Source organism: Scomber japonicus, chromosome 18 (assembly GCF_027409825.1).
Source record: "Scomber japonicus isolate fScoJap1 chromosome 18, fScoJap1.pri, whole genome shotgun sequence".
NCBI classification, from domain to species: domain Eukaryota; kingdom Metazoa; phylum Chordata; class Actinopteri; order Scombriformes; family Scombridae; genus Scomber; species Scomber japonicus.
The window spans coordinates 29031118-29055676 of NC_070595.1; the positions used below are offsets into that span (position 1 = coordinate 29031118).

Here is a 24559-nt window from a genome sequence, read left to right on the forward strand (position 1 = left end):
CTCATCTGTTCTCTCATCTGTTCTCTCATCTGTTCTCATCTGTTCTCTCACATGTTCTCACATCTGTTCTCTCACCTGTTCTCTCATCTGTTCTCTCACCTGTTCTCTCATCTGTTCTCTCACCTGTTCTCTCACCTGTTCTCTCACCTGTTCTCTCATCTGTTCTCTCACCTGTTCTCTCATCTGTTCTCTCACCTGTTCTCACACCTGTTCTCTCAGCTGTTCTCACACCTGTTCTCTCAGCTGTTCTCTCATCTGTTCTCTCACCTGTTCTCATCTGTTCTCACACCTGTTCTCACACCTGTTCTCTCACCTGTTCTCACACCTGTTCTCACACCTGTTCTCTCAGCTGTTCTCACACCTGTTCTCTCAGCTGTTCTCTCATCTGTTCTCTCATCTGTTCTCACACCTGTTCTCTCATCTGTTCTCACCTGTTCTCTCATCTGTTCTCATCTGTTCTCTCAGCTGTTCTCTCACATGTTCTCACCTGTTCTCTCATCTGTTCTCACCTGTTCTCTCACCTGTTCTCACCTGTTCTCTCACCTGTTCTCATCTGTTCTCACATCTGTTCTCACCTGTTCTCTCACCTGTTCTCTCACCTGTTCTCTCACCTGTTCTCTCATCTGTTCTCTCACCTGTTCTCTCAGCTGTTCTCAGCTGTTCTCACATCTGTTCTCACACCTGTTCTCACACCTGTTCTCTCACCTGTTCTCACCTGTTCTCAGCTGTTCTCACCTGTTCTATCACCTGTTCTCACACATGTTCTCAGCTGTTCTCATCTCACAGTACTGAATGTGTTTCCATAGTGACTCGTGATGCAGCACTGAGAAGACGACTCGGTCTCACCTGCAGGTTCCTCGATGTGATGCAGCAGGTAGAGCAGACAGAAGAACAGCTCGTTCCCCGCACACATGACGAACAGAACCGGCTGCAGCAACAGAACACCACAGAACACAGAGTCAGGACAGAGAACCTTTGATCTTTAAAACCAATCAGCGAGGGTTAGGGTTAGGGTCAACTTCCTGTTTCCTGTTTAAAGGCTCTGGAGACGTTCAGTTCTTCTAATCAATAAAACAGTTTGATAAACGCGTCTGACCTTTGACGTGTAGTAGAGTCGGAGGATCGGGTTCCCGAGAGGTCGATGGTCTTGTGACTGGACGATCCTTTAATCGTAGAGCTGAGAGAAAGAAAAAGAAACGAAGCAGCAGATAAATATCATCCACTCAGTTAACCTTCCTGTCGTCCCCTCCCAGGGTCAAATTCACACCGTCTGTTCCTTCCCTCCTTCCTTCCTCCTTCCCTCCTTTCCTTCCTCCCTCCTTTCCTTCCTTCTTCCTTCCCTCCTTTCTTTCCTTCTTCCTTCTCTCCTTTCCTTCCTTCCTCCCTCCCTCCTCCCTTCTCTCCTTCTCTCCCTCCCTTCCTCCTTCCTTCCTTCTTCCTTCCTCCCTCCCTCCCTCCCTCCCTCCCTTCCTTCCTTCTTCCTTCCTCCCTTCCTCCCTCCCTCCCTTCCTTCCTCCCTCCCTTTGCTTATAACTAAACAATTATTTTTGCGTAGATATGATACCTTTCCACTAAACTACCCCTCAATTGCCATTAACTCCCATAATTCCCATGGAAAGTTTCCAATTTGGAATATTTCCAAAACATTTTTTCCCCCACCAGCTTTACTTCCCATGGAACTTTACCGGAAACTTTCCAGAAATTTTCCGCCCCTTTGCAACCCCAGAAAATAATAACCTCACGCTCATTTTTCATCTTTACCACAAACCAGTAAACCAGCCTCAGACTCACCTGTGCAGGTGCAGCCAGTGGCTGGCGATGTCCACACACATGCTGATCTGGAACAGGAAGGTGTACGAAGGGTAGAGCAGCGACAGGTTGACCAGCAGACACATGGTGGCGCAGCGGTCCGTCAGCATGTCCATCATCGCTCCGAACTTCGTGGCTTCAGGAGGAAAGAGAGTCAGCGTTGAACTGAAGGTGGTTTTATTCTTCCATCTCTGATCACGTCTAATATGTTTTATAATGTCCAGAATACATGAATGACATGTTAGTAGAGCTCTGAGATCTACTGACTCAGGTCAGATAGTCGAGCCCAGAGCTCTGAGATCTACTGACTCAGGTCAGATAGTTGAGCCCAGAGCTCTGAGATCTACTGACTCAGGTCAGATAGTTGAGCCCAGAGTTCAAACTAAACATGATGAAGCAGCTTTTACACAACTGGAACAAACTTACCAGCAGAACTGAAATCATGTTTAAATCCAGGTTAAAAACATTTCTCTTCTCCTGAGCTTATGATTGAGCTCTTTTAAAGCACTGTTTTATGTAAAGCACATTGAGTTGCCATTGTGTATGAAATGCTCTATAGAAATAAAACTGCCTTGTCTAATGTAATATATCAATAAACTTCAACAAACAGATTTCTCCTTCACAGCAGAAGGCCGACTGTGAGCTGCTGAATGAACAGTCTGTAACCGTCAGACGTACACTGGTTGAGCGCATCGGGCAGCGTGACCGTCGAAGGCGTCGAGCAGCGCGCTGAGCAGGTAGCAGAAGACGGCCGGCCACGGACAGCAGGGCATCAGGTAGAAGGACAGCAGCGCCAAAACCACACGAGCGTAACCTGCAGGAGACACGGAGACGCTCAGAGTCGCACCAGCTGCTGTTCACGAAGTTTAGTTTCATTATCAGTTCAGTCTAGATCGGCTCACTGACTCCAAAACATCTCAGAAATATTCTACTTTCTACTCCACTACATTTATTTAACAGCTTTAGTTACTTTTCAGATGCAGATTTGACTCAATGGAAAATATAACAAGCTTTTTAAAATCCAACACATTGTTAAAGATGAAACCAGTCAGCAGTGTGTAGTCGGCTCACATTTCAGATGTCTATGAGTTGTTAACAGCTCCACCAAATACTGATTCTTCCCTCTAAACTTCTCACATGCTTTCATTTCAATAAATGTTCAAATGATCCAATATTTCAGCAAAAATCAAAGATTAGAGAAAAAGTCCAAAAACTGAAAACACATTTGTGAATCAGAACTTTGTTTTTTCTTCTTTCCCATTAATCATCTCAGCAGCCCTCACATTTATCTGCTGACCCTTTGGAGGGGGCCCCACTCCTAGGTTGGGAACCACTGGACTAAACTAGCTAACCATATATAAAGTAGTATAAACTAGCTAACTATATATAAAGTAGTGTAAACTAGCTAACTGTATATAAAGTAGTGTAAACTAGCTAACTGTATATAAAGTAGTATAAACTAGCTAACTGTATATAAAGTAGTATAAACTAGCTAACTGTATATAAAGTAGTATAAACTAGCTAACTGTATATAAAGTAGTATAAACTAGCTAACTGTATATAAAAGTAGTGTAAACTAGCTAACTGTATATAAAGTAGTATAAACTAGCTAACTGTATATAAAGTAGTGTAAACTAGCTAACTGTATATAAAGTAGTATAAACTAGCTAACTGTATATAAAGTAGTATAAACTAGCTAACTGTATATAAAGTAGTATAAACTAGCTAACTGTATATAAAGTAGTATAAACTAGCTCCACCTCCAGCAGCTACAACAGTAACATGCTGCTCTAACACTGATGCTTCACTATTAATAATCTAATGATGTCATATATAATAATATATCACTACTTTTACTGTAATACTGCATACTACATCACTATAATACTGCAGTACTTTTACTGTAATACTGCATACTACATCACTATAATACTGCAGTACTTTTACTGTAATACTGCATACTACATCACTATAATACTGTAGTACTTTTACTGTAATACTGCATACTACATCACTATAATACTGCAGTACTTTTACTGTAATACTGCATACTACATCACTATAATACTGTAGTACTTTTACTGTAATACTGCATACTACATCACTATAATACTGCAGTACTTTTACTGTAATACTGCATACTACATCACTATAATACTGCAGTACTTTTACTGTAATACTGCATACTACATCACTATAATACTGCAGTACTTTTACTGTGAATAAACACTTTGATGATATACAGTTGATCAGATTTTAACCTCAAACAATAGATGACAGATTTATGATGACGTCATATTCGATTTATATATATTCGGTTTTTTAAGAACACCGTCTGTACCGTCGGCTCTCGCTCAGATGGCTTCCGGTCGTTTCAAGCGGTAAAAACTCACCGATTAAATTAGGCACGAAGAAGAAGATGTTTTCCTCCTCCATCTCGGCTGTTTGTCGCGTTTTAACGTCTTTATTTGTAATGTTTTTGTGTTTATTTCCCGCTCAGAGAGCAGCAGGGTTCAACCAGGAAACTACAGCCTCTAGTGAGGTTCAGCCGAGCGGTCACTTCCTGTCAACGGCTGGTCGTCAAGCAACGGGGTTTACTTTTAAAAACACACGGAGATTACTTCCGGTGGGGGATATTTCAGAATAAAAGCATCATACGACTTATTTAGAATTTTCATCGAATAAACAAAAATAAAATGAAATAAAAATGGTTTCAAATGCTAGACAACAACAAACTAACAAAATAAAATGATTTAAAAATGCTATATAACAACAAACTAACAAAATAAAATGATTTAAAAATGCTATATAACAACAAACTAACAAAATAAAATGATTTCAAATGCTAAATAACAACAAAATAACAAAATAAAATGATTTAAAAATGCTATATAACAACAAACTAACAAAATAAAATGATTTAAAAACGCTATATAACAACAAACTAACAAAATAAAATGATTTAAAATACTAAATAACAACAAATTACATAACCTAATAATATAACATATTATAATATAACATAACATAATATAATATAATATAGCATACTATAATATAATAATAATGTTTTGTCACATGTACAGTGCCTTTTAAATATTTACTACATACACTACGCTCCATTCTGCTTTTATTCTTGAAACAGTCCTATTTCCGGTTTGTTTCCTGTTTATTGTCGAGCTTGACCTCTAAATTGAGCCGTGACGTAATGTGACGTAGCCCTCCGCGCCTCCCCTTTAATTCTTCCCCCCAGAAACAGATTGAAAAGTTATTTTTAGGTTTTCGTTTTTAATTAATTAATTTCCTCTGAGGCTCATTCCCACCGAGAAAAGAAAAATATCACAAGTGTGTTAAAGTTATGACACACAGCAGCAGCAGCAAGTCTCTGTGGGAGGTTCTTATTTTAAGTGATGTACTTTAAACATAGAGTATTTTATTATTATTTATTACGTATGTTTGTTTCATTAGTGCAACATTTGGGGTATTTTTATGTTGCTGTCTTAACTGTGAAAGTAGCTGCTGTAAACCAAAGATTAATAAAGTAATAATTAACTATTTATGAGCTCAAATATAACAAACTGCTCATTATATGTAGTTTGACAGAAAAAACAATAAACTACAATTTTAAAACATGTGAAGGCAAATATAATATAATATAATATAATCGTCTTTATTGTCATTATATGATGTGTAACTAAATTTACGAAGGCATCTCTGCAGTATGTTAAAAAGGAAAGAATATAAAAGAATAAAAAGCATATAAAAGTAAATAAATAGCAACAATTCAATATAAAAAGATGTCACAACGCATCATTAACATCAACTAATCCAACTTTACACTTTAATTTATTATTTAAAATCAGATCTGAACGAATTTCTGTGTAAAATTACCTTAAAAAAATGAACCTCTTAATATCTGAAAATTTCTGATTATCCCTCCTGTTGTCCTCGAGTCAAGGAAGGGAGGAAGAAGGAAGGAAGGAAGGATGGAAAGGAGGGAAGGAGCAAGGAAGGAAGGGAAGAAGGACAGAGGAAAGAAGGAAGGAAGGTAGGGAGAAAGGAAAAGAGGAAGGGAGGGAGGTAGAAAGGAGTGAAGGAAGGAAAGGAAGGAAGGAGCAAGGAAGGAAGGAAGGAAGGAAAGGAGGGAAGGAGCAGGGAACGAAAAGGAGGGGGGAAGGAAGGGAAGAAGGTAGGAGGGAGGTAGGGAGAAAGGAAAAGAGGAAGGGAGGACAGGAGGAGAGAAGGAAGGTAGGAAGGCAGGCAGGAAGGAATGAGGGGAGGGAAGGAAAGGAAAGAAGGAAGGGAGGAAAGAAAGAGAAGGAGGGAGGGAGGAAGGACAGGAGGAAAGAAGGAAGGTAGGAAGAGTCAAAACAGACGGGTCAGTAATTGAAAAGTTACTAAAACAAGAAATTATTAAATCAAAACCGACACAAAAACGACAACTCCCACATTTTTTTTTTTTTTTTGTTCATTTATTTCTCCAAAATTATTTCGTTACTTACGTTTCTGTACATCTTATTTTTCATTTTTAACGACACTTCTTCTTCTCCTCCTCCTCCTCCCACTTTTTGCATTGAACCTGAACATTTAAGCCCCGCCCCCCCCCCCCCTGCAAACCAAACCATCCACGTCTCCATGGTGACAGACACACATCCATCCTGCTCTGCACACAATCATCATCATCTTCATCATCATCTTCATCATCATCATCATCACAGCTGCTCCTCAGTTTATTGACCTGTTTGTTTTTTTCGGTAACACTGAAACATTTCAAACTGAACCCTTTTGGACCCAAAAAAAAAAAAAAAACCAAGAAGCAAAGAATCTTTACTTCCTGTTTTATCTTTTTTTTTTTTTTTTATAACTGAGCTGAAACGATTAATCGATCCGTTTATTGATCAGCTGGTCGACAGAAACCCAATCAACAACTTTTTTTTTTCTGCTTCCAAATTCTTTAAAAATGAATATTTAGCTTTTTTTTTTGCTAACCTGAAACCTTTATGAGTCCATTATTGACTATTGATTAAGTATTTTAGTAGAGCTGCAAACATCAATTAATTATCAATAGATTAATCTTTATAGTCATTTTTTTTAAAAGAAGGAAAAAGTCCAATAATCTGCTTCCAGCTTCTTAAAAAGTGAATATTTTCTGGTTTTCTGTCATTTAAATGAGTTTTAATGACAGAAATCATCATTTAATCTCATTATGAACAGATGATTTTTTTTTTTTTAAGGGGTTTTGGATTTGAAAGCTGTAAACATGAGTTGATTAATCGATTAAATTCATCGGTAACTATTCGGATAATCGATCAATTTTAACACTTTTTTTTTTCTTTTCTTTTAAAATCCAGATTCTCAGATTGAAGCGTCTTAAAATTTTAATATATTTTTTCCTCTTTCGTTTGAAAAAGGAGATTTAAAACCTCGCCACTAAATAATTCACACTGCACCTTTAATTTAACATTTCATAAGCTGATACTGAACCAATGGTGGAAATAACAGCTGCTTCATTTACACTCATTTATTTTTTTAAAGAAGAAAAAAGTCCAAATTTTTGTCTTTTTTTTAAAACACTGATATTTTACTATTTTATTGACCCAAATATTTAATTAATAAAAGAAGAAAGAACTCGTTACTTGTTCATTTTAGATCATTTTCAGTGAATTCTTACTGAAATTAAATCGGTAATTAAATTGATGATGAATATAAATCATTGTTGATGTTTTGGCTTCTTTTTTTTTGTTCTTCTTTAATTAATTGAATTTAATACGATGGTTGATTAGGTTTCTGTCCACTGATTGGTCGATTCATCGTTTCACTTTTAACAAGACAAAAAAAAAAAAAAAAGTCTAAAAATCAAAATATGACATGAAAATAAAAATAATAAAAAATAAAGAAACTTAGCACAGATTGACCCTGATTGAGCGCTCGGGGCCGTAAACAGTTTACAGTACGATCTCGACTACGTGGCGTCACCGTGGCGTTACCGTGACGACCTGCAGGTGTCACGTTTCTCTCTCAAACTCCAGTTTTTTTTTTTTTCATATGTGTTTTAAAAAAGAAATCTTTACATGTGCAACACAATAAACCTGGAAACTTCTACTGACGTCATCGACCTTCCATACATCAACTTCTCATCTTCTTCTTCTCTTTCTTTCTTTTTTGGCCAAAACTTGGACGAAGACTCTTCAGACTCTTCCTCCTCTCTCCTCGCTTTTACACTCCAGACTTAAATCTTAAACCCAGTGCAGCTTTTTTTTCTCCATTTTTTTTCATAATAATAATAATAATTAAAATTGGCAGAAATGAACACACAATGAATTAAAAAGAAGGGAATGGTCAGCACTGACTGAAACTCATTTAAAAAACAAAAAACAAAAAAAAAAACATAATAAAAACGAAAAAGTTGGCAATAAGAAATCTCACTGTTCAAATATATAATCGTTGAGGGTGTTTGAGGATAATCGGGAGAAAAAAACTGCAGATTATTCCCCGTCACAGAAAGAAAAATATAAAATAAAAACTTTAAAAAAGTCCAGCATGACGTCGTCCTGTACTGTAGTGCTCCTCCCGCTCCTTCAACTCCTCCCGCTCTTTCAACTCCTCCCACTCCCTCAACTCCTCCCGCTCTTTCCACTCCTCCCGCCCCTCCCACTCTTTCAACTCCTCCCGCCCCTCCCACTCTTTCAACTCCTCCCGCCCCTCCCACTCTTTCAACTCCTCCCGCCCCTCCCACTCTTTCAACTCCTCCCGCTCCTCCCACTCTTTCAACTCCTCCCGCTCCTCCCACTCTTTCTGCCCTCCAACCCCTCCCGTCTTTCATCTCCTTATGTCAGCATTTGCACAAACGTTTTACTTTTTAATTTTCCTACTCTAAAGTCTGCTCTTGTTTTTCGTGTTTTTCTTCTCCCACCCGAAGACATTCTTTCACTATCAGTGCAAATGAGGTAGACATGACAACTAAAAAGACATCAGCATCAGATCACAACGAGGTCGACTCTCTGCAGCAGAGACGACGACCAGATGATTGTTAGTTTTTGTGTGTTTTCTACCTATTCGGACTGTGCTAAATCAAATGATGAGGTGTTTAGAAAAAGAAAAAGAGGGAATATGAGGGTTTATATTTGATTTATATGATTGAAAGGGAAAAGTCATTTGCAAGGGTGTAAAAGAAATAAAACTTGATTCCCTTAATTTAATACTAGGTTAATTTAAAAAAGGTAATTTTACAGAGAAAAGAGCAAAATCTGATGTGAATTATAAAGAAAAGTAGAAAGAAAAGTGTTAAATTGGTTTTGTTCTTTGTTATATTTTGACTTAATTTGCAAAAGATTCTTAATAAATTCAACTTTTGGGACAGAAATTATGTTTTTTCAGTGTAAGTGAAGTTTTTGACTCAATTTACACAAGTTTTTTTTTTTTTTTTTAAACTCGACTATTCTTTGACACAAAAAACTACAATTAATACGTTTTGTTTTGTTTTAATAACCAATTAAACACTTTTATCAAATATTTCTTATTATTCAAACCAGATTTTTACAACTTTCTCTGTAAAAATCACCTAAATTAAATTTACTGTGTGTGAATTATTTAAAAAAAAAAAAAAAAGTTACCAAAATAAAAGACAAACATGGCACCGAATGTAACGAAAGAATCTGGGAATGCGACTACGGACGCTTCACGTTTTAATACTGGCTCAAAAAATAACGATGATAATAATAATTAAAAAGAAATAATAAAAAAAACTTAAAAAGTACAACGCAGCCCTGCCCAGTAGACTCTTCCCCCTGAGACCTCGCAAGGAATGCTGGGAAATGTAGTCCTTTTTTATTTTGTCCTCCTTAGTAACATTTATATTGTTTTGTTGTAGTTGTTGTTGTTTTGTGTTTTTTTGCGTTTTTTTTTTCTTTAATAGCTCTATCACAGTAACATTGCGCGTATTCCCCACCTAGTGGTCAAAATTGGCAATTACATTTAAAAAAAAAAAAAAAAAAACCTTAAAAATTTAGCATTACAACATAAATATTACAACTGCAGTAGTAGTAATAATAATGATAGCATCTATTTGTCTCTATTACAAATTGGCGTATGACTCACGTGACAAAATAAAATCATTATTATTATTATTACTCTAACACAGCCTTAAAAGTTAGTGCTTATATGTACACTCGTAAGTACAATGCAAGTCAAAAGTGTTTCAACAGTGAACAATCTTCAACGATATACCTGCTTTAACGCTCAACACAGGTATCTTTACATTTATATGCATTTATATAAATAGGTAGTGTGCATGTTTTTTTAATCCATACAAATGCCGTCTGTACACAAGGTTTCATGCACTGAACTGTACTAATCTTGTAAATGCACACATGTACATCTTTATCAACAGATGCAGACAGGAAAAAAATTAAAATAAAATAAAAAATAAAATAATAAAAGGGTGGGCGAACAAGGGGAGGAGGAAGAGGAGGAGGAGGAGGAAGAGGAGGTAAGCTGTCAGCACACACACACACACACACACACACACACACACACACACACACACACACACATACACACACACATTTATATCCTCACTTTTTCAGCAACGTTTGAACGCAGGTTTGTGTTTTTGATTTTTTTTTAGTGCTCGGCTCATTCAAAAAAAAAAAAAAAAAAAAATCTTTTTCTTTCTTTCTGGCAGCGTCGCTTTTTTCAAAAAAAGGAGCACGCCGTCAATTCAGGATTATTTTATATATTTTTTGTTGTTGTATTTTTGGCGTTTTAACAGAAATCAGAAGAGAACTTTTATCATCATCTGTGTGTTCAGATCCAAAAATAATATAGTTTAGCTTCTTAAATGTGACTCTTTTCTTTTTTCTTTTAGTGCTTTATGACAGAAAACTGAATATTTTTGAAGACAGGTTGGACTTTAATGACTTTAACAACTAATCAATTAAAACTATTTTTTTCAGTTTTCATCCTGGATCACTTCTGTTGCTCATTTTCAGTTTAATTCTTACATATTTTTTTGTAAACCAAAACTGAATATGAGGAAAATAAAACCTGTAATTAAATCAATAATTAAATATAGTTGGAGCCGTGTTGCTGAGATTAAACTGATGAACTCAAATAAGAAAATATTGATTGATTGACAGAATAATGTCAGATAAATTAAAGCTGATAGTTGGCATTTTTGCTTCAATGATTAATTAATAGCAGAAATGTTGATTAGGGTTTTATCTAAAATGCCCCAAAATATTCTGTATTTCACTGTTTCTTTACTGACAAAGCTGCTTTTTAAAATGTTTTTAAATGAAATGAAAATAAAACCGATTCAGATTTTTTTTTTTTTGTACTGAACACTCAGAGTTTATAAACTGGTTTCTTCTCTTCTGGTTCCAGTTAAACATCCTGTTGTCCTCAGGTCAAGGAAGGATAGAAGGAAGGAAAAGAGGAAAGAGGAAAATAGGAAGGAGAGAAGGAAGGGAGGAAGGAAGGAAAGGAATAAGGAGGGAGGGAGGGAGGGAGGGAGGAAGGAAGGAAGGAAGGAAGGAAGGAAGGAAAGGAATAAGGAGGGAGGGAGGGAGGGAGGGAGGGAGGGAGGAAGGGAAGGAGGAAAGAAGGAAGGAAAGAAAGAAGTAAGGACGAAAAGAGGAAGGAGAGAAGGAAGGAAAGACAGAAGGAAGGAAGGAAAGGAGGGAGGAAGGAGTAAGGAAGGTAGGAAGGAAGGAAGGAAGGAAGGAAGGAAGCAAGGAAGAACAGTCAAAAGAGATGGGGTCAATTTGACCCGGGAGGACGACACGAGGGTTAAACCTCCAGCGTTTCTGTAACAGGACTTTAAAGGGCAGTGTGGTAGATTTGTCTCGGGTCGGCCCAACAAACAGATGGCAGTGATTTTTGGGTATTTTTTGTGTAGGTGTTTTTTTTTTTATGGTTTTTTTGTACTTATAATAAACAGAATCACTACAAATAAAAGAAAATGTGTGTTTTTTTTGTTTTTAAAAAAAGGAAACCTTCCCTTGGTCGACTCCCACCTCCCTCCCCCGCCCTCCAACCCCTCCCGCCCTCCCTTGCTGAATGTATGAAACACATAGAAATCAAAAAACTGGGTTTACAATTTACTGATATTTACATTAGTTACAGTGGTTTTTGTGTTGTTGGGGTTTTTTTTTTAAAGCACCGCTAGCCAAGTGGAAGCTCCACAACTTTCCCCTCGCTTCAGAAAACCTGCAAAAAGATCCAAACTGGAAACCATTAAAAACCCATAAAATCCTACAGACTGATTTATCTCAACACAACGTCGGCACTGTGCAACAGACTCAACGCGTCGCATCACGAACTCGTGTGATTATTTTGTTGGATTTCACGTTAAAATTCAACTTTGTTCATTTTGCGACACACACGGCTCATTTTTATTCACATGTGGACGTGAATCAGATTTTAGCCGCTTTTTTTCTTTTACCCTCACCCCCCCCCCCCCCCCCCCCATTGCTGTGAGGAAGAGGTTGACTCTTCATCACACAGGCTCCTAAAACTGATTCTGTAGTGACTCAAAAAGCAAAAAAAAAAAAAAAAAGGTTTACTCTCTTTCTCTTTTTTTGAGAAAGGAGATGTTAAAATTTAAATCTCTAAAAATTAAAATTAAAAAAAAGGAGCTTGTTTTTTTTTTTTAAATGATCGATTCGCTCAGCTTCAGATTTGTGAAGACTTATAAAAAAAAAAAAAAAAGAACTCCTCTCGCTCTCAGACGAGCATCGACCTGCTGCTGTCGTCATAGCAACAGCAGGTCCGAGCGGAGAGACGGCGGCGAGCTCACGAGTACGACAGGTGAGAGCCGTTAGAAATGTGAGAAGTGACCGACGTGCTGCGGCTGAGGCCCCCGTCGCTCCCGCCGGCCCCCGGGCCCCCCGAGGCCGTCCTGCGCAGAGGCTGGGGGCTGTTCCTGAGCGCCATCAGGGTGGGGCCCCTGACGGCGAGGCCCCCGCCTCCGTAGCCTCCTTGAGACGACGAGGAAGAGGAGGCGGAGGAAGGAGGAGAGGAGGAGGAGAGGGAGATGGGGGGAGGCGGAGGAGGGGGAGGAAGGAGAGCCAGGGACTGGGAGGAGGCGTGGGTGGAGAGGTGGTGGTGGTGGTGGTGATGGTGGTGGCCCTGGGAGTGATGGGAGTAGTGGCCCCCCCCTCCCACCCACTCCCGGGCCCGCTCGCGCTCCCTGCCGTCGTGGCGCTCGTGGCTCTCGCGGTAGAGGTGCGGAGTGCTCTGGTGGTGTTGGTAGTGCTGAGGGAGGTAGTGCTGCTGCTGGTGGTGGGAGGAAGAGGAGGAGGAGGAGGAAGAGGAGGGGTGGTGGCCCCGGCCGCTCTTGTGCAGCTCACTGTCCCTGCCGAGGCCGTGGGAGGAGGTGACGGACTCGGCCCGGCTGAAGCCTCCGCCGCCGCCGTGGTTCTGACTGCGCCAGGACGGAGTCGCCACCGAGTTCTGCACGCTGTGGCTCCAGTGGCTCCCGGAGCGAGGGACGGGCCGCGAGGGCCAGCCGCCGGAGCCCGAGGACGGGCTGGGGGTCGGGTAGCCCTGGTTGAAGGCCTCGGCCGGGATGCCCGTCAGCGCCATGTTGCTGAAGCCCAGGCGCATGCTCTCCGAGTCGAAGGCCTCGATCTCGTGAGCCTGACGCTCGAGCAACGTCCGGATCCGCTCTGAGCGCTCGTTCTGCAGAGAGAGCATCTCCTCCTCGATCTGACAGGAAACACACGGTCACATGATCAGACACACGGTCACACGGTCACATGATCAAACACACGGTCACATGATCAGACACACGGTCACATGATCAGACACACGGTCACATGATCAGGCACGCGGAATATTACATAAAAATAAATAAAATAAGGAATAAATATAACAAAAGAATAACATTTAAATAAATCAGAAATAAATATATACAATAAAGGTAATAAATAATAATATAAAGGTGAAACAGAATTATATAAAAATAAAAAGTAAAACAGAAATAATAAAGAGAAAATAAAATATATAAATAAAAGAAATAAATTTAATGCAACAACAAATCAAATTTAAAATAATGAATAAAAATAAAACTAATAAATATAAAAATAAATAAAATAAAACAGAAATAAAATAAATTAATATGTAAATAAATACAATAAAACTGAAATAAATATAAAACAAATAAATTAGATAAAATAAAATATATAAATAAAATAAGAAATAAATTACTAAAAGTCAAAAAGACTTAAAAATAAATAAAAAATAAATCTGAAATAAATATAAAACAAAAATAAATTAGATAAAATAAAATAAAATAAATAAAACAATAAAATAATAAATAAATAAAATAAAATAATAAATAAAACAATAAAATAATAAATAAATAAAATAATAAATAAATAAAATAAAATAATAAATAAAACAATAAAATAGATAAATAAATAAATAAATAAGAGCAATAAGACTAGAACATAGAGAGGGTGTAGTTACCCGTTGCTCCAGCAGCGCTCGGCGGATGGAGACCCTCTGCTCCAGGTCCTTCACCTCCCTCTCGTGCTGCGTGTCCGTGTGGATCTTGATCTTACTCTGATACGCGTTGAGCAGCTCGAGCTCCTGCTGCAGCTGCATCCTCAGCACCTGGTACTCCGCCTCCTGCGTCTCGTCCAGCCGCAGCTGCAGGAGCAAGACAACAGCCTCCGTCAGTAGAGCAAACAGCTGCTGCACGAGAGCGGCACCACGGCGAGGAGACAACGTCAGAGTGAGAGGGAGGGGGGGGGGGGGGGGTGTGAAAGGAGCTGATGTGGTGTAAGAGGAGCTGATGTGGTGTCGGGTGGTGTGAAGGGAGCTGATGTGGTGTAAGAGGAGCTGATGTGGTTTCAGGTGGTGTAAGAGGAGCTGATGTGGTGTAAAAGGAGCTGATGTGGTATAAAAGGAGTTGATGTGGTGTGAAAGGAGTTGATGTAGTTTCAGGAGGTGTAAAAGGAGCTGATGTGGTGTCGGGTGGTGTGAAGGGAGCTGATGTGGTGTAAGAGGAGCTGATGTGGTTTCAGGTGGTGTAAGAGGAGCTGATGTGGTGTAAAAGGAGCTGATGTGGTTTCAGGTGGTGTAAGAGGAGCTGATGTGGTGTTGGGTGGTGTAAGAGGAGCTGACGTGGTTTCAGGTGGTGTAAGAGGAGCTGATGTGGTGTAAAAGGAGCTGATGTGGTGTCGGGTGGTGTAAGAGGAGTTGATGTGGTGTAAAAGGAGCTGATGTGGTGTCGGGTGGTGTAAGAGGAGTTGATGTGGTGTAAAAGGGAGCTGATGTGGTGTCAGGTGGTGTAAAAGGAGTTGATGTGGTGTAAGAGGAGCTGATATGGTATGAAAGGAGCTGATGTGGTGTCAGGTGGTGTAAGAGGAGCTGATATGGTATGAAAGGAGCTGATGTGGTGTCAGGTGGTGTAAAAGGAGCTGATGTGGTGTCGGGTGGTGTAAGAGGAGCTGATGTGGTGTCAGGTGGTGTAAGAGGAGCTGATGTGGTGTCAGGTGGTGTAAAAGGAGCTGATGTGGTGTAAGAGGAGCTGATGTGGTGTGAAAGGAGCTGATGTGGTGTTGGGTGGTGTAAGAGGAGCTGATGTGGTTTCAGGTGGTGTAAGAGGAGCTGATGTGGTGTAAGAGGAGCTGATGTGGTGTGAAAGGAGCTGATGTGGTATGAAAGGAGCTGATGTGGTTTCAGGTGGTGTAAGAGGAGCTGATGTGGTATGAAAGGAGCTGATGTGGTGTAAGAGGAGCTGATGTGGTGTCGGGTGGTGTAAGAGGAGTTGATGTGGTGTAAAAGGAGCTGATGTGGTGTAAGAGGAGCTGATGTGGTGTAAAAGGAGTTGATGTGGTGTGAAAGGAGTTGATGTGGTGTCAGGTGGTGTAAAAGGAGCTGATGTGGTGTCGGGTGGTGTAAGAGGAGCTGATGTGGTGTCAGGTGGTGTAAGAGGAGCTGATGTGGTGTCAGGTGGTGTAAAAGGAGCTGATGTGGTGTAAGAGGAGCTGATGTGGTGTGAAAGGAGCTGATGTGGTGTTGGGTGGTGTAAGAGGAGCTGATGTGGTGTGGAAGGAGCTGATGTGGTTTCAGGTGGTGTAAGAGGAGCTGATGTGGTGTAAGAGGAGCTGATGTGGTGTGAAAGGAGCTGATGTGGTATGAAAGGAGCTGATGTGGTTTCAGGTGGTGTAAGAGGAGCTGATGTGGTATGAAAGGAGCTGATGTGGTGTAAAAGGAGCTGATGTGGTGTCGGGTGGTGTAAGAGGAGTTGATGTGGTGTAAAAGGAGCTGATGTGGTGTAAGAGGAGCTGATGTGGTGTAAAAGGAGTTGATGTGGTGTAAAAGGAGTTGATGTGGTGTTGGGTGGTGTCGGGCGGTGTAGGCGGTGTAGGCGGTGCGCGGGGTTCCTTGCCTTACTCACAGCCTGTGTGGACAGCATGTCGTTGATGGAGTGGTCGTACTGCTCGGCCAGGATGGCCAGCTTACGTGTTTGCTCCTCTTTGAGGCGTTTGAGGACCGCCTTGTGGTCGGATTTCGGAGTGCTCTCCAGCAGGTGGTTACGCAGAGCTTTGTACTGACGGGTTTGGATCTTACAGGTTTCCTGGAACTGACGCTTGATCTGCAGCTCTTTGGACTGAACGGGAGGGGGGGGGGGGGGGGGGGGGGGCACATTATCAGAAAACATCAATTTAGGTGCAGATTAATAACTTTCCAGGACATAAAATCACTTTTCAGGATGTTTTTCATTTGGGATAGACCGATATGGTTTTTTAAGGGCCGATACCGATTATTAGTAATCAAGGAAACCGATAACCGATATTTAGAACCGATATTAATTTGCAGTAAAAATTTAAATTTTAGTGTCAAAATTTAGAATAACACACTTGGGATTAGACTGAATACAGTTTACTGTTTGTTTTTGTAAATCTGTGAAAATCTGTGATAAAAAGACCTTAAACTTTTGTAGAATAACACAAACTGTGATCTTGGTTGAAATGGTTCAAGCAATAGTTTTATTATATAAAAACAAAAAGAGTTCAACAGGTTCAGCTCTTAATCTGTAGGCTACTTGCTGTACCCATATGTTGCTATGTCTTCTTTTTATTAAATAAAGGAGCTCCAGGTCATCTTCACTTGATCATTCTTTTTTTTTTTTGCCGAGGTGCTATTTATTTATTTATTTATTTATTTATTTTTAGAAGCGTAATCATTTAAGCTATTTGCAAAATCGTGTCGCACTTGATGTGAATATAAGCAGGCAGGCAGGTCCAAATGTTTTCATTGAAACTCAGAATCAGGTTGAGGTCTTTAAAACTTCACCAAACACTATTTTTATTGCAACTTCGACATTTTCTGTTGCCTTCAAACACCACACTGCTGCTTCACAGAGCAGTCCTCCCCTCCCCTCCCCTCTCCTCCTCTCTTCTCTTCTCCTCTCTTCTCCTCCTCTCCTCTCCTCTCCTCTCCTCTCCTCCCTCTTCTCCTCTCCTCTCCTCTCCTCCCCTCTCCTCTCCTCCCTCTTCTCCTCTCCTCTCTTCTCCTCCTCTCCTCTCCTCTCCTCTCCTCCCTCTTCTCCTCTCCTCTCTTCTCCTCCTCTCCTCTCCTCTCCTCTCCTCCCTCTTCTCCTCTCCTCTCCTCTCCTCCCCTCTCCTCTCCTCTCCTCCTCTCCTCCTCTCTTCTCTGTGGCGCTGCATCTAGAAGCTGCAGTGTTGATTGGCTGTCACTTGTGCCATGCAGCCAATCAGTGGACGCTGTAGGCGGGACATAGTCACACAGCCCAGAGTGGTGACTTCAGGCAGAGAGAGACGGCTGCATAAGAGCCAAAGGAGCGCCTTTTAAAATAAACTTATTTATCGGTTATCGGTGGAAAAAACGGCCGATGCTGATTATCATAAAAATGCCGAATATCGGCCGATTATTGGTCGGTCCTTAGTTTTTATAACTTTCCAGGACATAAAATCACTTTCCAGGACATTTTATCAGTTTCCTGGACATTTTTATAACTTTCCAGGACATTTTTGTCACTTTTCAGGACATCTTTATCACTTTTCAAGACATTTTTATCACTTTTCAAGACATTTTTATCACTTTTCAAGACATCTTTATCACTTTTCAAGACATCTTTATAACTTTCTAGGACATTTTTATCACTTTCCAGGACATTTTTATCCCTTTTAAGGACCTTTTATCACTTTTCAGGATAATATTATAACTTTCCAGGACATTTTTATCACTTTCCAGGACATTTTTATCACTTTCCAGGACATTTTTATCACTCATCAGGACATTTTTATCCCTTTTCATCACTTTTCAGGACATAAAATCACTTTCTAGGGTATCTTTATCCCTTTCTAGGACATTTTTATCCCTTTCCAGGACATTTTTATCCCTTTCCAGGACATTTTATAACTTTCTAGAACATTTTTATAACTTTCCAGGACACGTTCATCCCTGCGTACCTTCAGGCTCTTGGGCTGCTGCCGGACCTCCATGGTGTGTTTCTGCCGCAGCTCCTGCTCCCGCCGCTTGTTGTACTCCATCTGATTGGTCAGCTCGGTCTGGTGCTGCGTCCGGATCAGTCGGCCCGGGTTCGCTGCACCGAGCCCAGCTGCCTGAACTCCAGCTCCTGGGTGGACTCGTGGTGCCGCAGCAGCATGGCGCACTCCAGATCCTTCTGGGTCTGCTTCTTGTTCAGGTCCTGGAGGAGGAGGAGGAAGAAGAATAAGCAGACGAAGACGAAGAAGGAGGAGGAAGAGGAGGAAGAGGAGAAGGAGGAGGAGGAAGAAGAATTAGAAGACAAAGACGAAGAAGAAGAAGGAGGAGGAAGAGGAGGAGGAGGAAGAAGACGGCGAAGAAGAAGAAGGAGGAGGAGGAAGAAGAGGAGAAGGAGGAAGTAGAGGAGGAGGAAGAGGAGAAGGAGAAGGAAGAGGAGGAGGAGGAGGAGGAGGAAGAGGAAGGAGGAGGAGGGGGAAGAAGAGGAGAAGGAGGAGGTAGAGGAGGAAGAAGAAGAGAAGGAGGAGGTAGAGGAGGAAGAAGAAGAGGAGGAGGAGGAAGAGGAGGAGGAGAAGGAAGAGGAGGAGGAGGTGGAGGAGGAAAAGGAGAAGGAGGAGGAGGAAGAAGAGGAAGAGGAGGAGGAGGAAGAAGAAGACGAAGACGGAGGAGGAGGAGGAGGAAGAAGACGAAGACGGAGGAGGAGGAGGAGGAAGAAGGAGGAGGAGGAGGAAGAAGAAGGAGGAAGAGGAGGACATAGAGGTCAGCAGCAAGAAGGGAAACAGTACAGGAGTCCATCTTTATGAGTCTCAATCACTGTGATTAATTATACTGACATTAAAAATAGATTAAAACGCTGGTAGATTATTTTCTATCTAACTGATTAATTATTTCTATGAAACAATATTCTCCTCAATTTGTCCACAATTCTGATATTTTATCATTGAGTTAAAGAAGAGTATCAAATCTTTAGTGAAGGACAAATTATGATCAAAATAGTTGCAGATTAATTTCTATGTCGATCTCCTCATCAATAAATCCACTCTAGTAAAGTAACTTTTTAAAAGCTGCTCTTGTTTTAGAAAAAAGGAGTCGGTCACTTCCTAATGCAGCTTATATTTCCTTTTTAACCTTCCTGTCGTCCTCCCGGGTCAAATTGACCCCGTCTGTTTTGGCTGTTCCTTCTTTCCTCCCTTCCTTCCTCCCTCCTTTCCTCCTTTCTCCTTCCTTCCTTTCCTCCTTGTGTTTGGGTCTCACCTCTCTGAGCAGGTCCTGCTGCTTCCTCCCTCCCTCGTTTCCTCCCCTCCTTTCCTTCCTTCCTTCTTTCTTTTCTTCCTTCCTTCCTTCCTCCCCTCCCCCCTTTCCTTCCTCTTCGTTGCTCTGGTGTGTGTTTGGGTTTCACCTCTCTGAGCAGGTCCTGCTGCTTCCTTCCTCCCTCCTTCCTTCCTTCCTCCTTTCTTCCTCCTTCCCTCCCTCCCTCCCTCCTCCTTTCCTCCTTGTGTTTGGGTCTCACCTCTCTGAGCAGGTCCTGCTCCAGGTTGTGACGAGCCAGCAGCATCTTCCCCTCTCCTTTCCTTCTTTCCTCCCTCCCTCCCTCCCTACTCCCTTCTTCCTCCTTCCCTCCCTTCCTCCCTCCCTCCCTCCCTCCCTCCCATTCCTTCCTTCTTTCCTTCCTTTCCTCCTTGTGTTTGGGTCTCACCTCTCTGAGCAGGTCCTGCTCCAGGTTGTGACGAGCCAGCAGCATCTTCCTCTTGTACTGTCGACACTGCAGCTCGTAGTACTGCCGCTGCCTCCGGAGCAGACTGGCCTCCTCCTCCGCCTGCATCTGCTGCAGACACTCCTTCTGACGGATCAGCCACTCCTGCTTCTCACGCTTCGGGGTCGACTGGTTCTCGTTCAGCTCCTGCTCACAAAACAAGAAGATAGTGAAGAGTTAAAGAAGAGGAATTAAAATATTAGAAATATTTTTATCACTACGAGTCGAGTTTAAACTAATATTCTGCTTCACTGATCGAATATTAAACATTTTACAGTGGGGGTGAGAGAGAAAGAAAGAAAGAAAGAAAGGAGAGAAAGAAAGGAAGAAGCAAAGAAGGAAAGAAAGAAAAATATAAGAAAGAAGGAAAGAAAGAAAAGACAGAAAGAAAAAAGAAAAACAAAGAAAGAAAGGAAGGAGAGAAAGAAGGAAAGAAAGAAAGAAAGAAAGAAAGAAAGAAAGAAAGAAAGAAAGAAAGAAAGAAAGAAAGAAAGAAAGAAAGAAAGAAAGAAAGAAAGAAAGAAAGAAAAAAGAAAGAAAGATCTGGAAAGAAAGAAAGAAGCAAAGAAAGAGAGAAAGAAAAACATAAGAAAGAAAGGAAAGAAAGAAAAGACAGAAAGAAAAAGAAAAACAAAGAAAGAAAGGAAGGAGAGAAAGAAGGAAAGAAAGAAAGAAAGAAAGAAAGAAAGAAAGAAAGAAAGAAAGAAAGAAAGAAAGAAAGAAAGAAAGAAAGAAAGAAAAAAGAAAGAAAGATCTGGAAAGAAAGAAAGAAGCAAAGAAAGAGAGAAAGAAAAACATAAGAAAGAAAAGGAAAGAAAGAAAAGAAAGAAGCAAAGAAAGAAAGAAAGAAGGAAAGAGAAACGTGTGTGTGTGTGTGTGTGTATGTGTATGTGTGTGTGAGTGTGTGTGTGCGTGCCTCTTTCAGCTGGTCCTTGCGCTGGCGGTACTGGCGTTTCTGTGACTCCAGTAAACTTGTGAGCTCTTTCTTCTGCTGACCCAGAATGTGCTGCTGGAACTTCTTCTCCTCCGCTAGAGCTGCTTTGGTCTGCAGGAGAGGACACAAAGAGATTAATCATCTTCATCATCTTCATCATCATCATCATCATCATCACCACCATCATCATCACCACCATCATCATCACCACCATCATCACCACCATCATCATCACCATCAGTAGTAATAGTAGTAGTAGTATTAATATTAGTAGTATTATGGTCTGGTACCTCTTTCTCCAGGATGTAGTAGTAGTAGTTGTAATAGTATTAATAGTAGTATTAATAATAATAGTAGTAGTAGTAATAGTAGTAGTAGTAGTATTACTAGCAGTATAATGGTGTGGTACCTCTTTCTCCAGGATGTAGTATTAGTACTAGTATTAATAATAGTAGTAGTAGTAGTTGTAATAGTATTAATAGTAGTATTAATAATAATAGTAGTAGTAGTAGTAGTAATAGTAGTAGTAGTAGTATTACTAGCAGTATAATGGTGGTACCTCTTTCTCCAGGATGGCCTGTAGTAGTAGTATTAGTAGTAGTAATAGTAGCCGCAGTAGTACTAGTATTAATAATAGCAGTAGTAGTAGTAGTAGTATTAATAGCAGTATAATGGTGTGGTACCTCTTTCTCCAGGATGGCCTGGTGCTTCTTGCCCAGCTTGTCGGCCTCGGTGGAGAAGCTGTTCCTCTGGTTCTCCAGCTCCTTGTCCAGTTTCAGCTGGTGCTCGTCCATCTCCGCCTTCAGCTTGTTCTCCAGCCCCATCAGCTGCTTCTGGTGCTGCCGCCTCATGCGCTTGTATCCCGACATCTGCTCCCGCAGCGCCGAGCCCTGCTCGTGCTCCTGGATCTGACGGGTCACCTGCAGGAGGACACGCCCATTTCAGGATGTCTCCACATTCATGACTCAAGACCTTTAAAACCTCTTTGACCTGAGGTTGAGCATAGCTCAGTGGGTAGAGCACCCGCCCCATGTGTTGAGGCTACAGTCCTCGCTGCAGGCGACCCCGGTTCGAATCCCGCACTGAGCGGTCCTATCCTGCGTGTCATTCTCTCTGCCTCCTGTTTCCTCTCTCTCTACTAACCTGTACATTAAATGCAAAAAAGCGCCAAAAAATATATTTAAAAAAAAAAAAACCTCTTTAACCTTCATGTCGTCCTCCAGGGTCAAATTGGGTTTTGACTGTTCCTTCTTTCCTTTCCTCCCTTCCTTCCACCCTCCTTCCTTCCTTCCTTCCCTCCTCCCTTCCTCCCCCTTTCCTTCCTTCCTTTTCTTCCTTTCCTCCTCCTTTTCTTCCTTCCTTCCCTCCTCCCTTCCATCCTTCCTCCCTTCCTTCCTTCCTTCCCTCCTCCCTTCCTCCCCCCTTTCCTTCCTTCCTTCATTCCTTCCTCCTTTTCTTCCTTCCTTCCCTCCTCCCTTCCTCCCTCCCTTCCATCCTCCCTCCCTCTCTCCCTCCAATGATGATAAATAAAATGAACAGACATTTTCAGGTGTGAATGATGAGTGAACGCACCAGAGAGGCCGTCCGGATGGTGGCGAAGTGGTCCCGGTTACGGTAGTAGGCTCGACGGCGGCCGGCAGACGGAGCCTGAGGCTGATCCATCTCCGGCTGGTAAGGATCATCATAGATGTTGTCCTGACCCTGAAGAGGAGGAGGAAGAGGAAGAGGAGGGAGGAGGAAGGAGGAAGATGAAGGAAGAGGAGGAAGGAGGAAGGAGGAGGAAGGAAGAAGAGGAGGGAGGAGGAGGAGGAGGAAGAGGAAAAGGAGGAAGGAGGGAGAAGAGGAGGAGGAAGAGGAAGGAGGAGGAGGAAGAGGAAGGAGGAGGAGGAGGGGGGAGGAAGAGGAGGAGGAGGAGCAGGAGGAGGGAGAGGGAGAGGAAGAGGAAGGAGGAGGAGGAGGAGGAGGTAGAGGAGGAGGAAGAGGAGGAAGGAGGAGGAGGAAGAGGAAGAGGAGGAAGAAGAGGAAGGAGGAAGTGGAAGGAGGAGGAGAAGGAGGAGAAGGGGGAGGAACAAGGAGGAAGGAGGGAGAAGAGGAAGGAGGAGGAAGGAGGAGGATAAGTAGGAGGAGAAGGGGGAGGAGGAGGAGGGAGAGGGAGGAAGGAGGAGGAGAAGGAGGAGGAGTAGGAGGAAGAGGAAGAGGAGGAGGAGGAGGAGGAGACTTTAAATCACACAAGAAAACAAAGTGAGCTACACTGACTCCTCAAACAGTGTGTGTCTCTCTCTCTCTGTGTGTGTGTGTGTGTGTGTGTGTGTGTGTGTGTGTGTGTGTGTGTGTGTGTGTGTGTGTGTGTGTGTGTGTGTGTGTGTGTGTGTGTGTGTGTGTACCGTGGGCCTGTGTATGATGGAGCTGTGTGTGTGTGTGTGTGTGTGTGTGTGTGTGTGTGTGTCTGCCTGTGTGTGTGTGTCTGTGTGTGTGTGTGTGTGTGTGTGTGTGTGTGTGTGTACCGTGGGCCTGTGTATGATGGAGCTGTGTGTGTGTGTGTCTGCCTGTGTGTGTGTGTGTGTGTGTGTGTGTGTACCGTGGGCCTGTGTATGATGGAGCTGTGTGTGTGTGTGTGTGTGTGTGTGTGTGTGTGTGTGTGTGTGTGTGTGTGTACCGTGGGTGTGTGTACGATGGAGCTGTGTGTGTGTGTGTGTGTGTGTGTGTGTGTGTGTGTGTGTGTGTGTGTGTCTGTATCGTGGGCCTGTGTATGATGGAGCTGTGTGTGTGTGTGTGCGTACCGTGTGTGTGTGTGTGTGTGTGTGTGTGTACCGTGGGCCTGTGTATGATGGAGCTGTGTGTGTGTGTGTGTGTGTGTGTGTGTGTGTGTGTGTGTGTGTGTGTGTGTACCGTGGGTCTGTGTATGATGGAGCTGTGTGTGTGTGTGTGTGTGTGTGTGTGTGTGTGTGTGTGTGTGTGTGTACCGTGGGTCTGTGTATGATGGAGCTGTGTGTGTGTGTGTGTGTGTGTGTGTGTGTGTGTGTACCGTGGGTGTGTGTATGATGGAGCTGTGTGTGTGTGTGTGTGTGTGTGTGTGTGTGTGTGTGTGTGTGTGTGTGTGTGTGTGTATGTGCGTGTGCGTGTGCGTGTGTGTACCGTGGGCCTGTGTATGATGGAGCTGTTGGACGTCACCGTGTGCTCTCCCTCCTGCATCATGGCCATCTCACTGCTGCTGTCGTCGGAGGCGTCGGCCAGACTGTTCACTGAGCTGCTCTGAGAGCTCGCTGAGATCGACATGCTGGGGACAGACTGAGAGCTCTCCATGCTGTTCACTGTGCCCGTCCTCAACAGGTACTGCTCCACCTCCTGAGGGAGGAAGGGAGGAAGGTAGGGGGGGGGGGGGAGAGAAGGAGGTAGGAAGGAGGGAGGGAGAAAGGAAGAAAGGGGATGGAGTAAGGAAAGAAGGAAGGGAGGGAAGAAAGGAAAGAAAGAAAGAGAAGGAGGGAGGGAGGTGGGAAGGTAAGGGGGGGAGGAAGAGAGAAGGAGGGAGGGAGGAAGGAAGGAAAGAAAGGAAGGAGGGAGGGAGAAAGGGGATGGAGTAA

The 24559-nt window shown here is 42.2% G+C and overlaps 2 protein-coding genes across 2 annotated transcripts; both read right to left on the minus strand.

Annotated features, from left to right (window-relative positions):
* Positions 1-775: 775 nt before the first annotated feature.
* Positions 776-4369, minus strand: cdipt (CDP-diacylglycerol--inositol 3-phosphatidyltransferase (phosphatidylinositol synthase)). Its single transcript, XM_053338985.1, is given in 7 exon segments — positions 776-928; positions 1097-1134; positions 1137-1177; positions 1792-1945; positions 2488-2500; positions 2502-2623; positions 4203-4369. Coding segments are annotated over 7 exon segments (564 nt in total). The 5' UTR covers positions 4246-4369.
* An 8140-nt stretch (positions 4370-12509) lies between these two features.
* taok2a (TAO kinase 2a) lies at positions 12510-24313 on the minus strand. The gene is given in 10 exon segments (XM_053338143.1): positions 12510-13518; positions 14281-14463; positions 16220-16432; positions 18258-18376; positions 18379-18496; positions 19988-20191; positions 20961-21089; positions 21662-21898; positions 22551-22679; positions 24114-24313. Coding segments are annotated over 10 exon segments (2415 nt in total). The 5' UTR covers positions 24282-24313; the 3' UTR covers positions 12510-12603.
* Between the last annotated feature and the right edge of the window lie 246 nt (positions 24314-24559).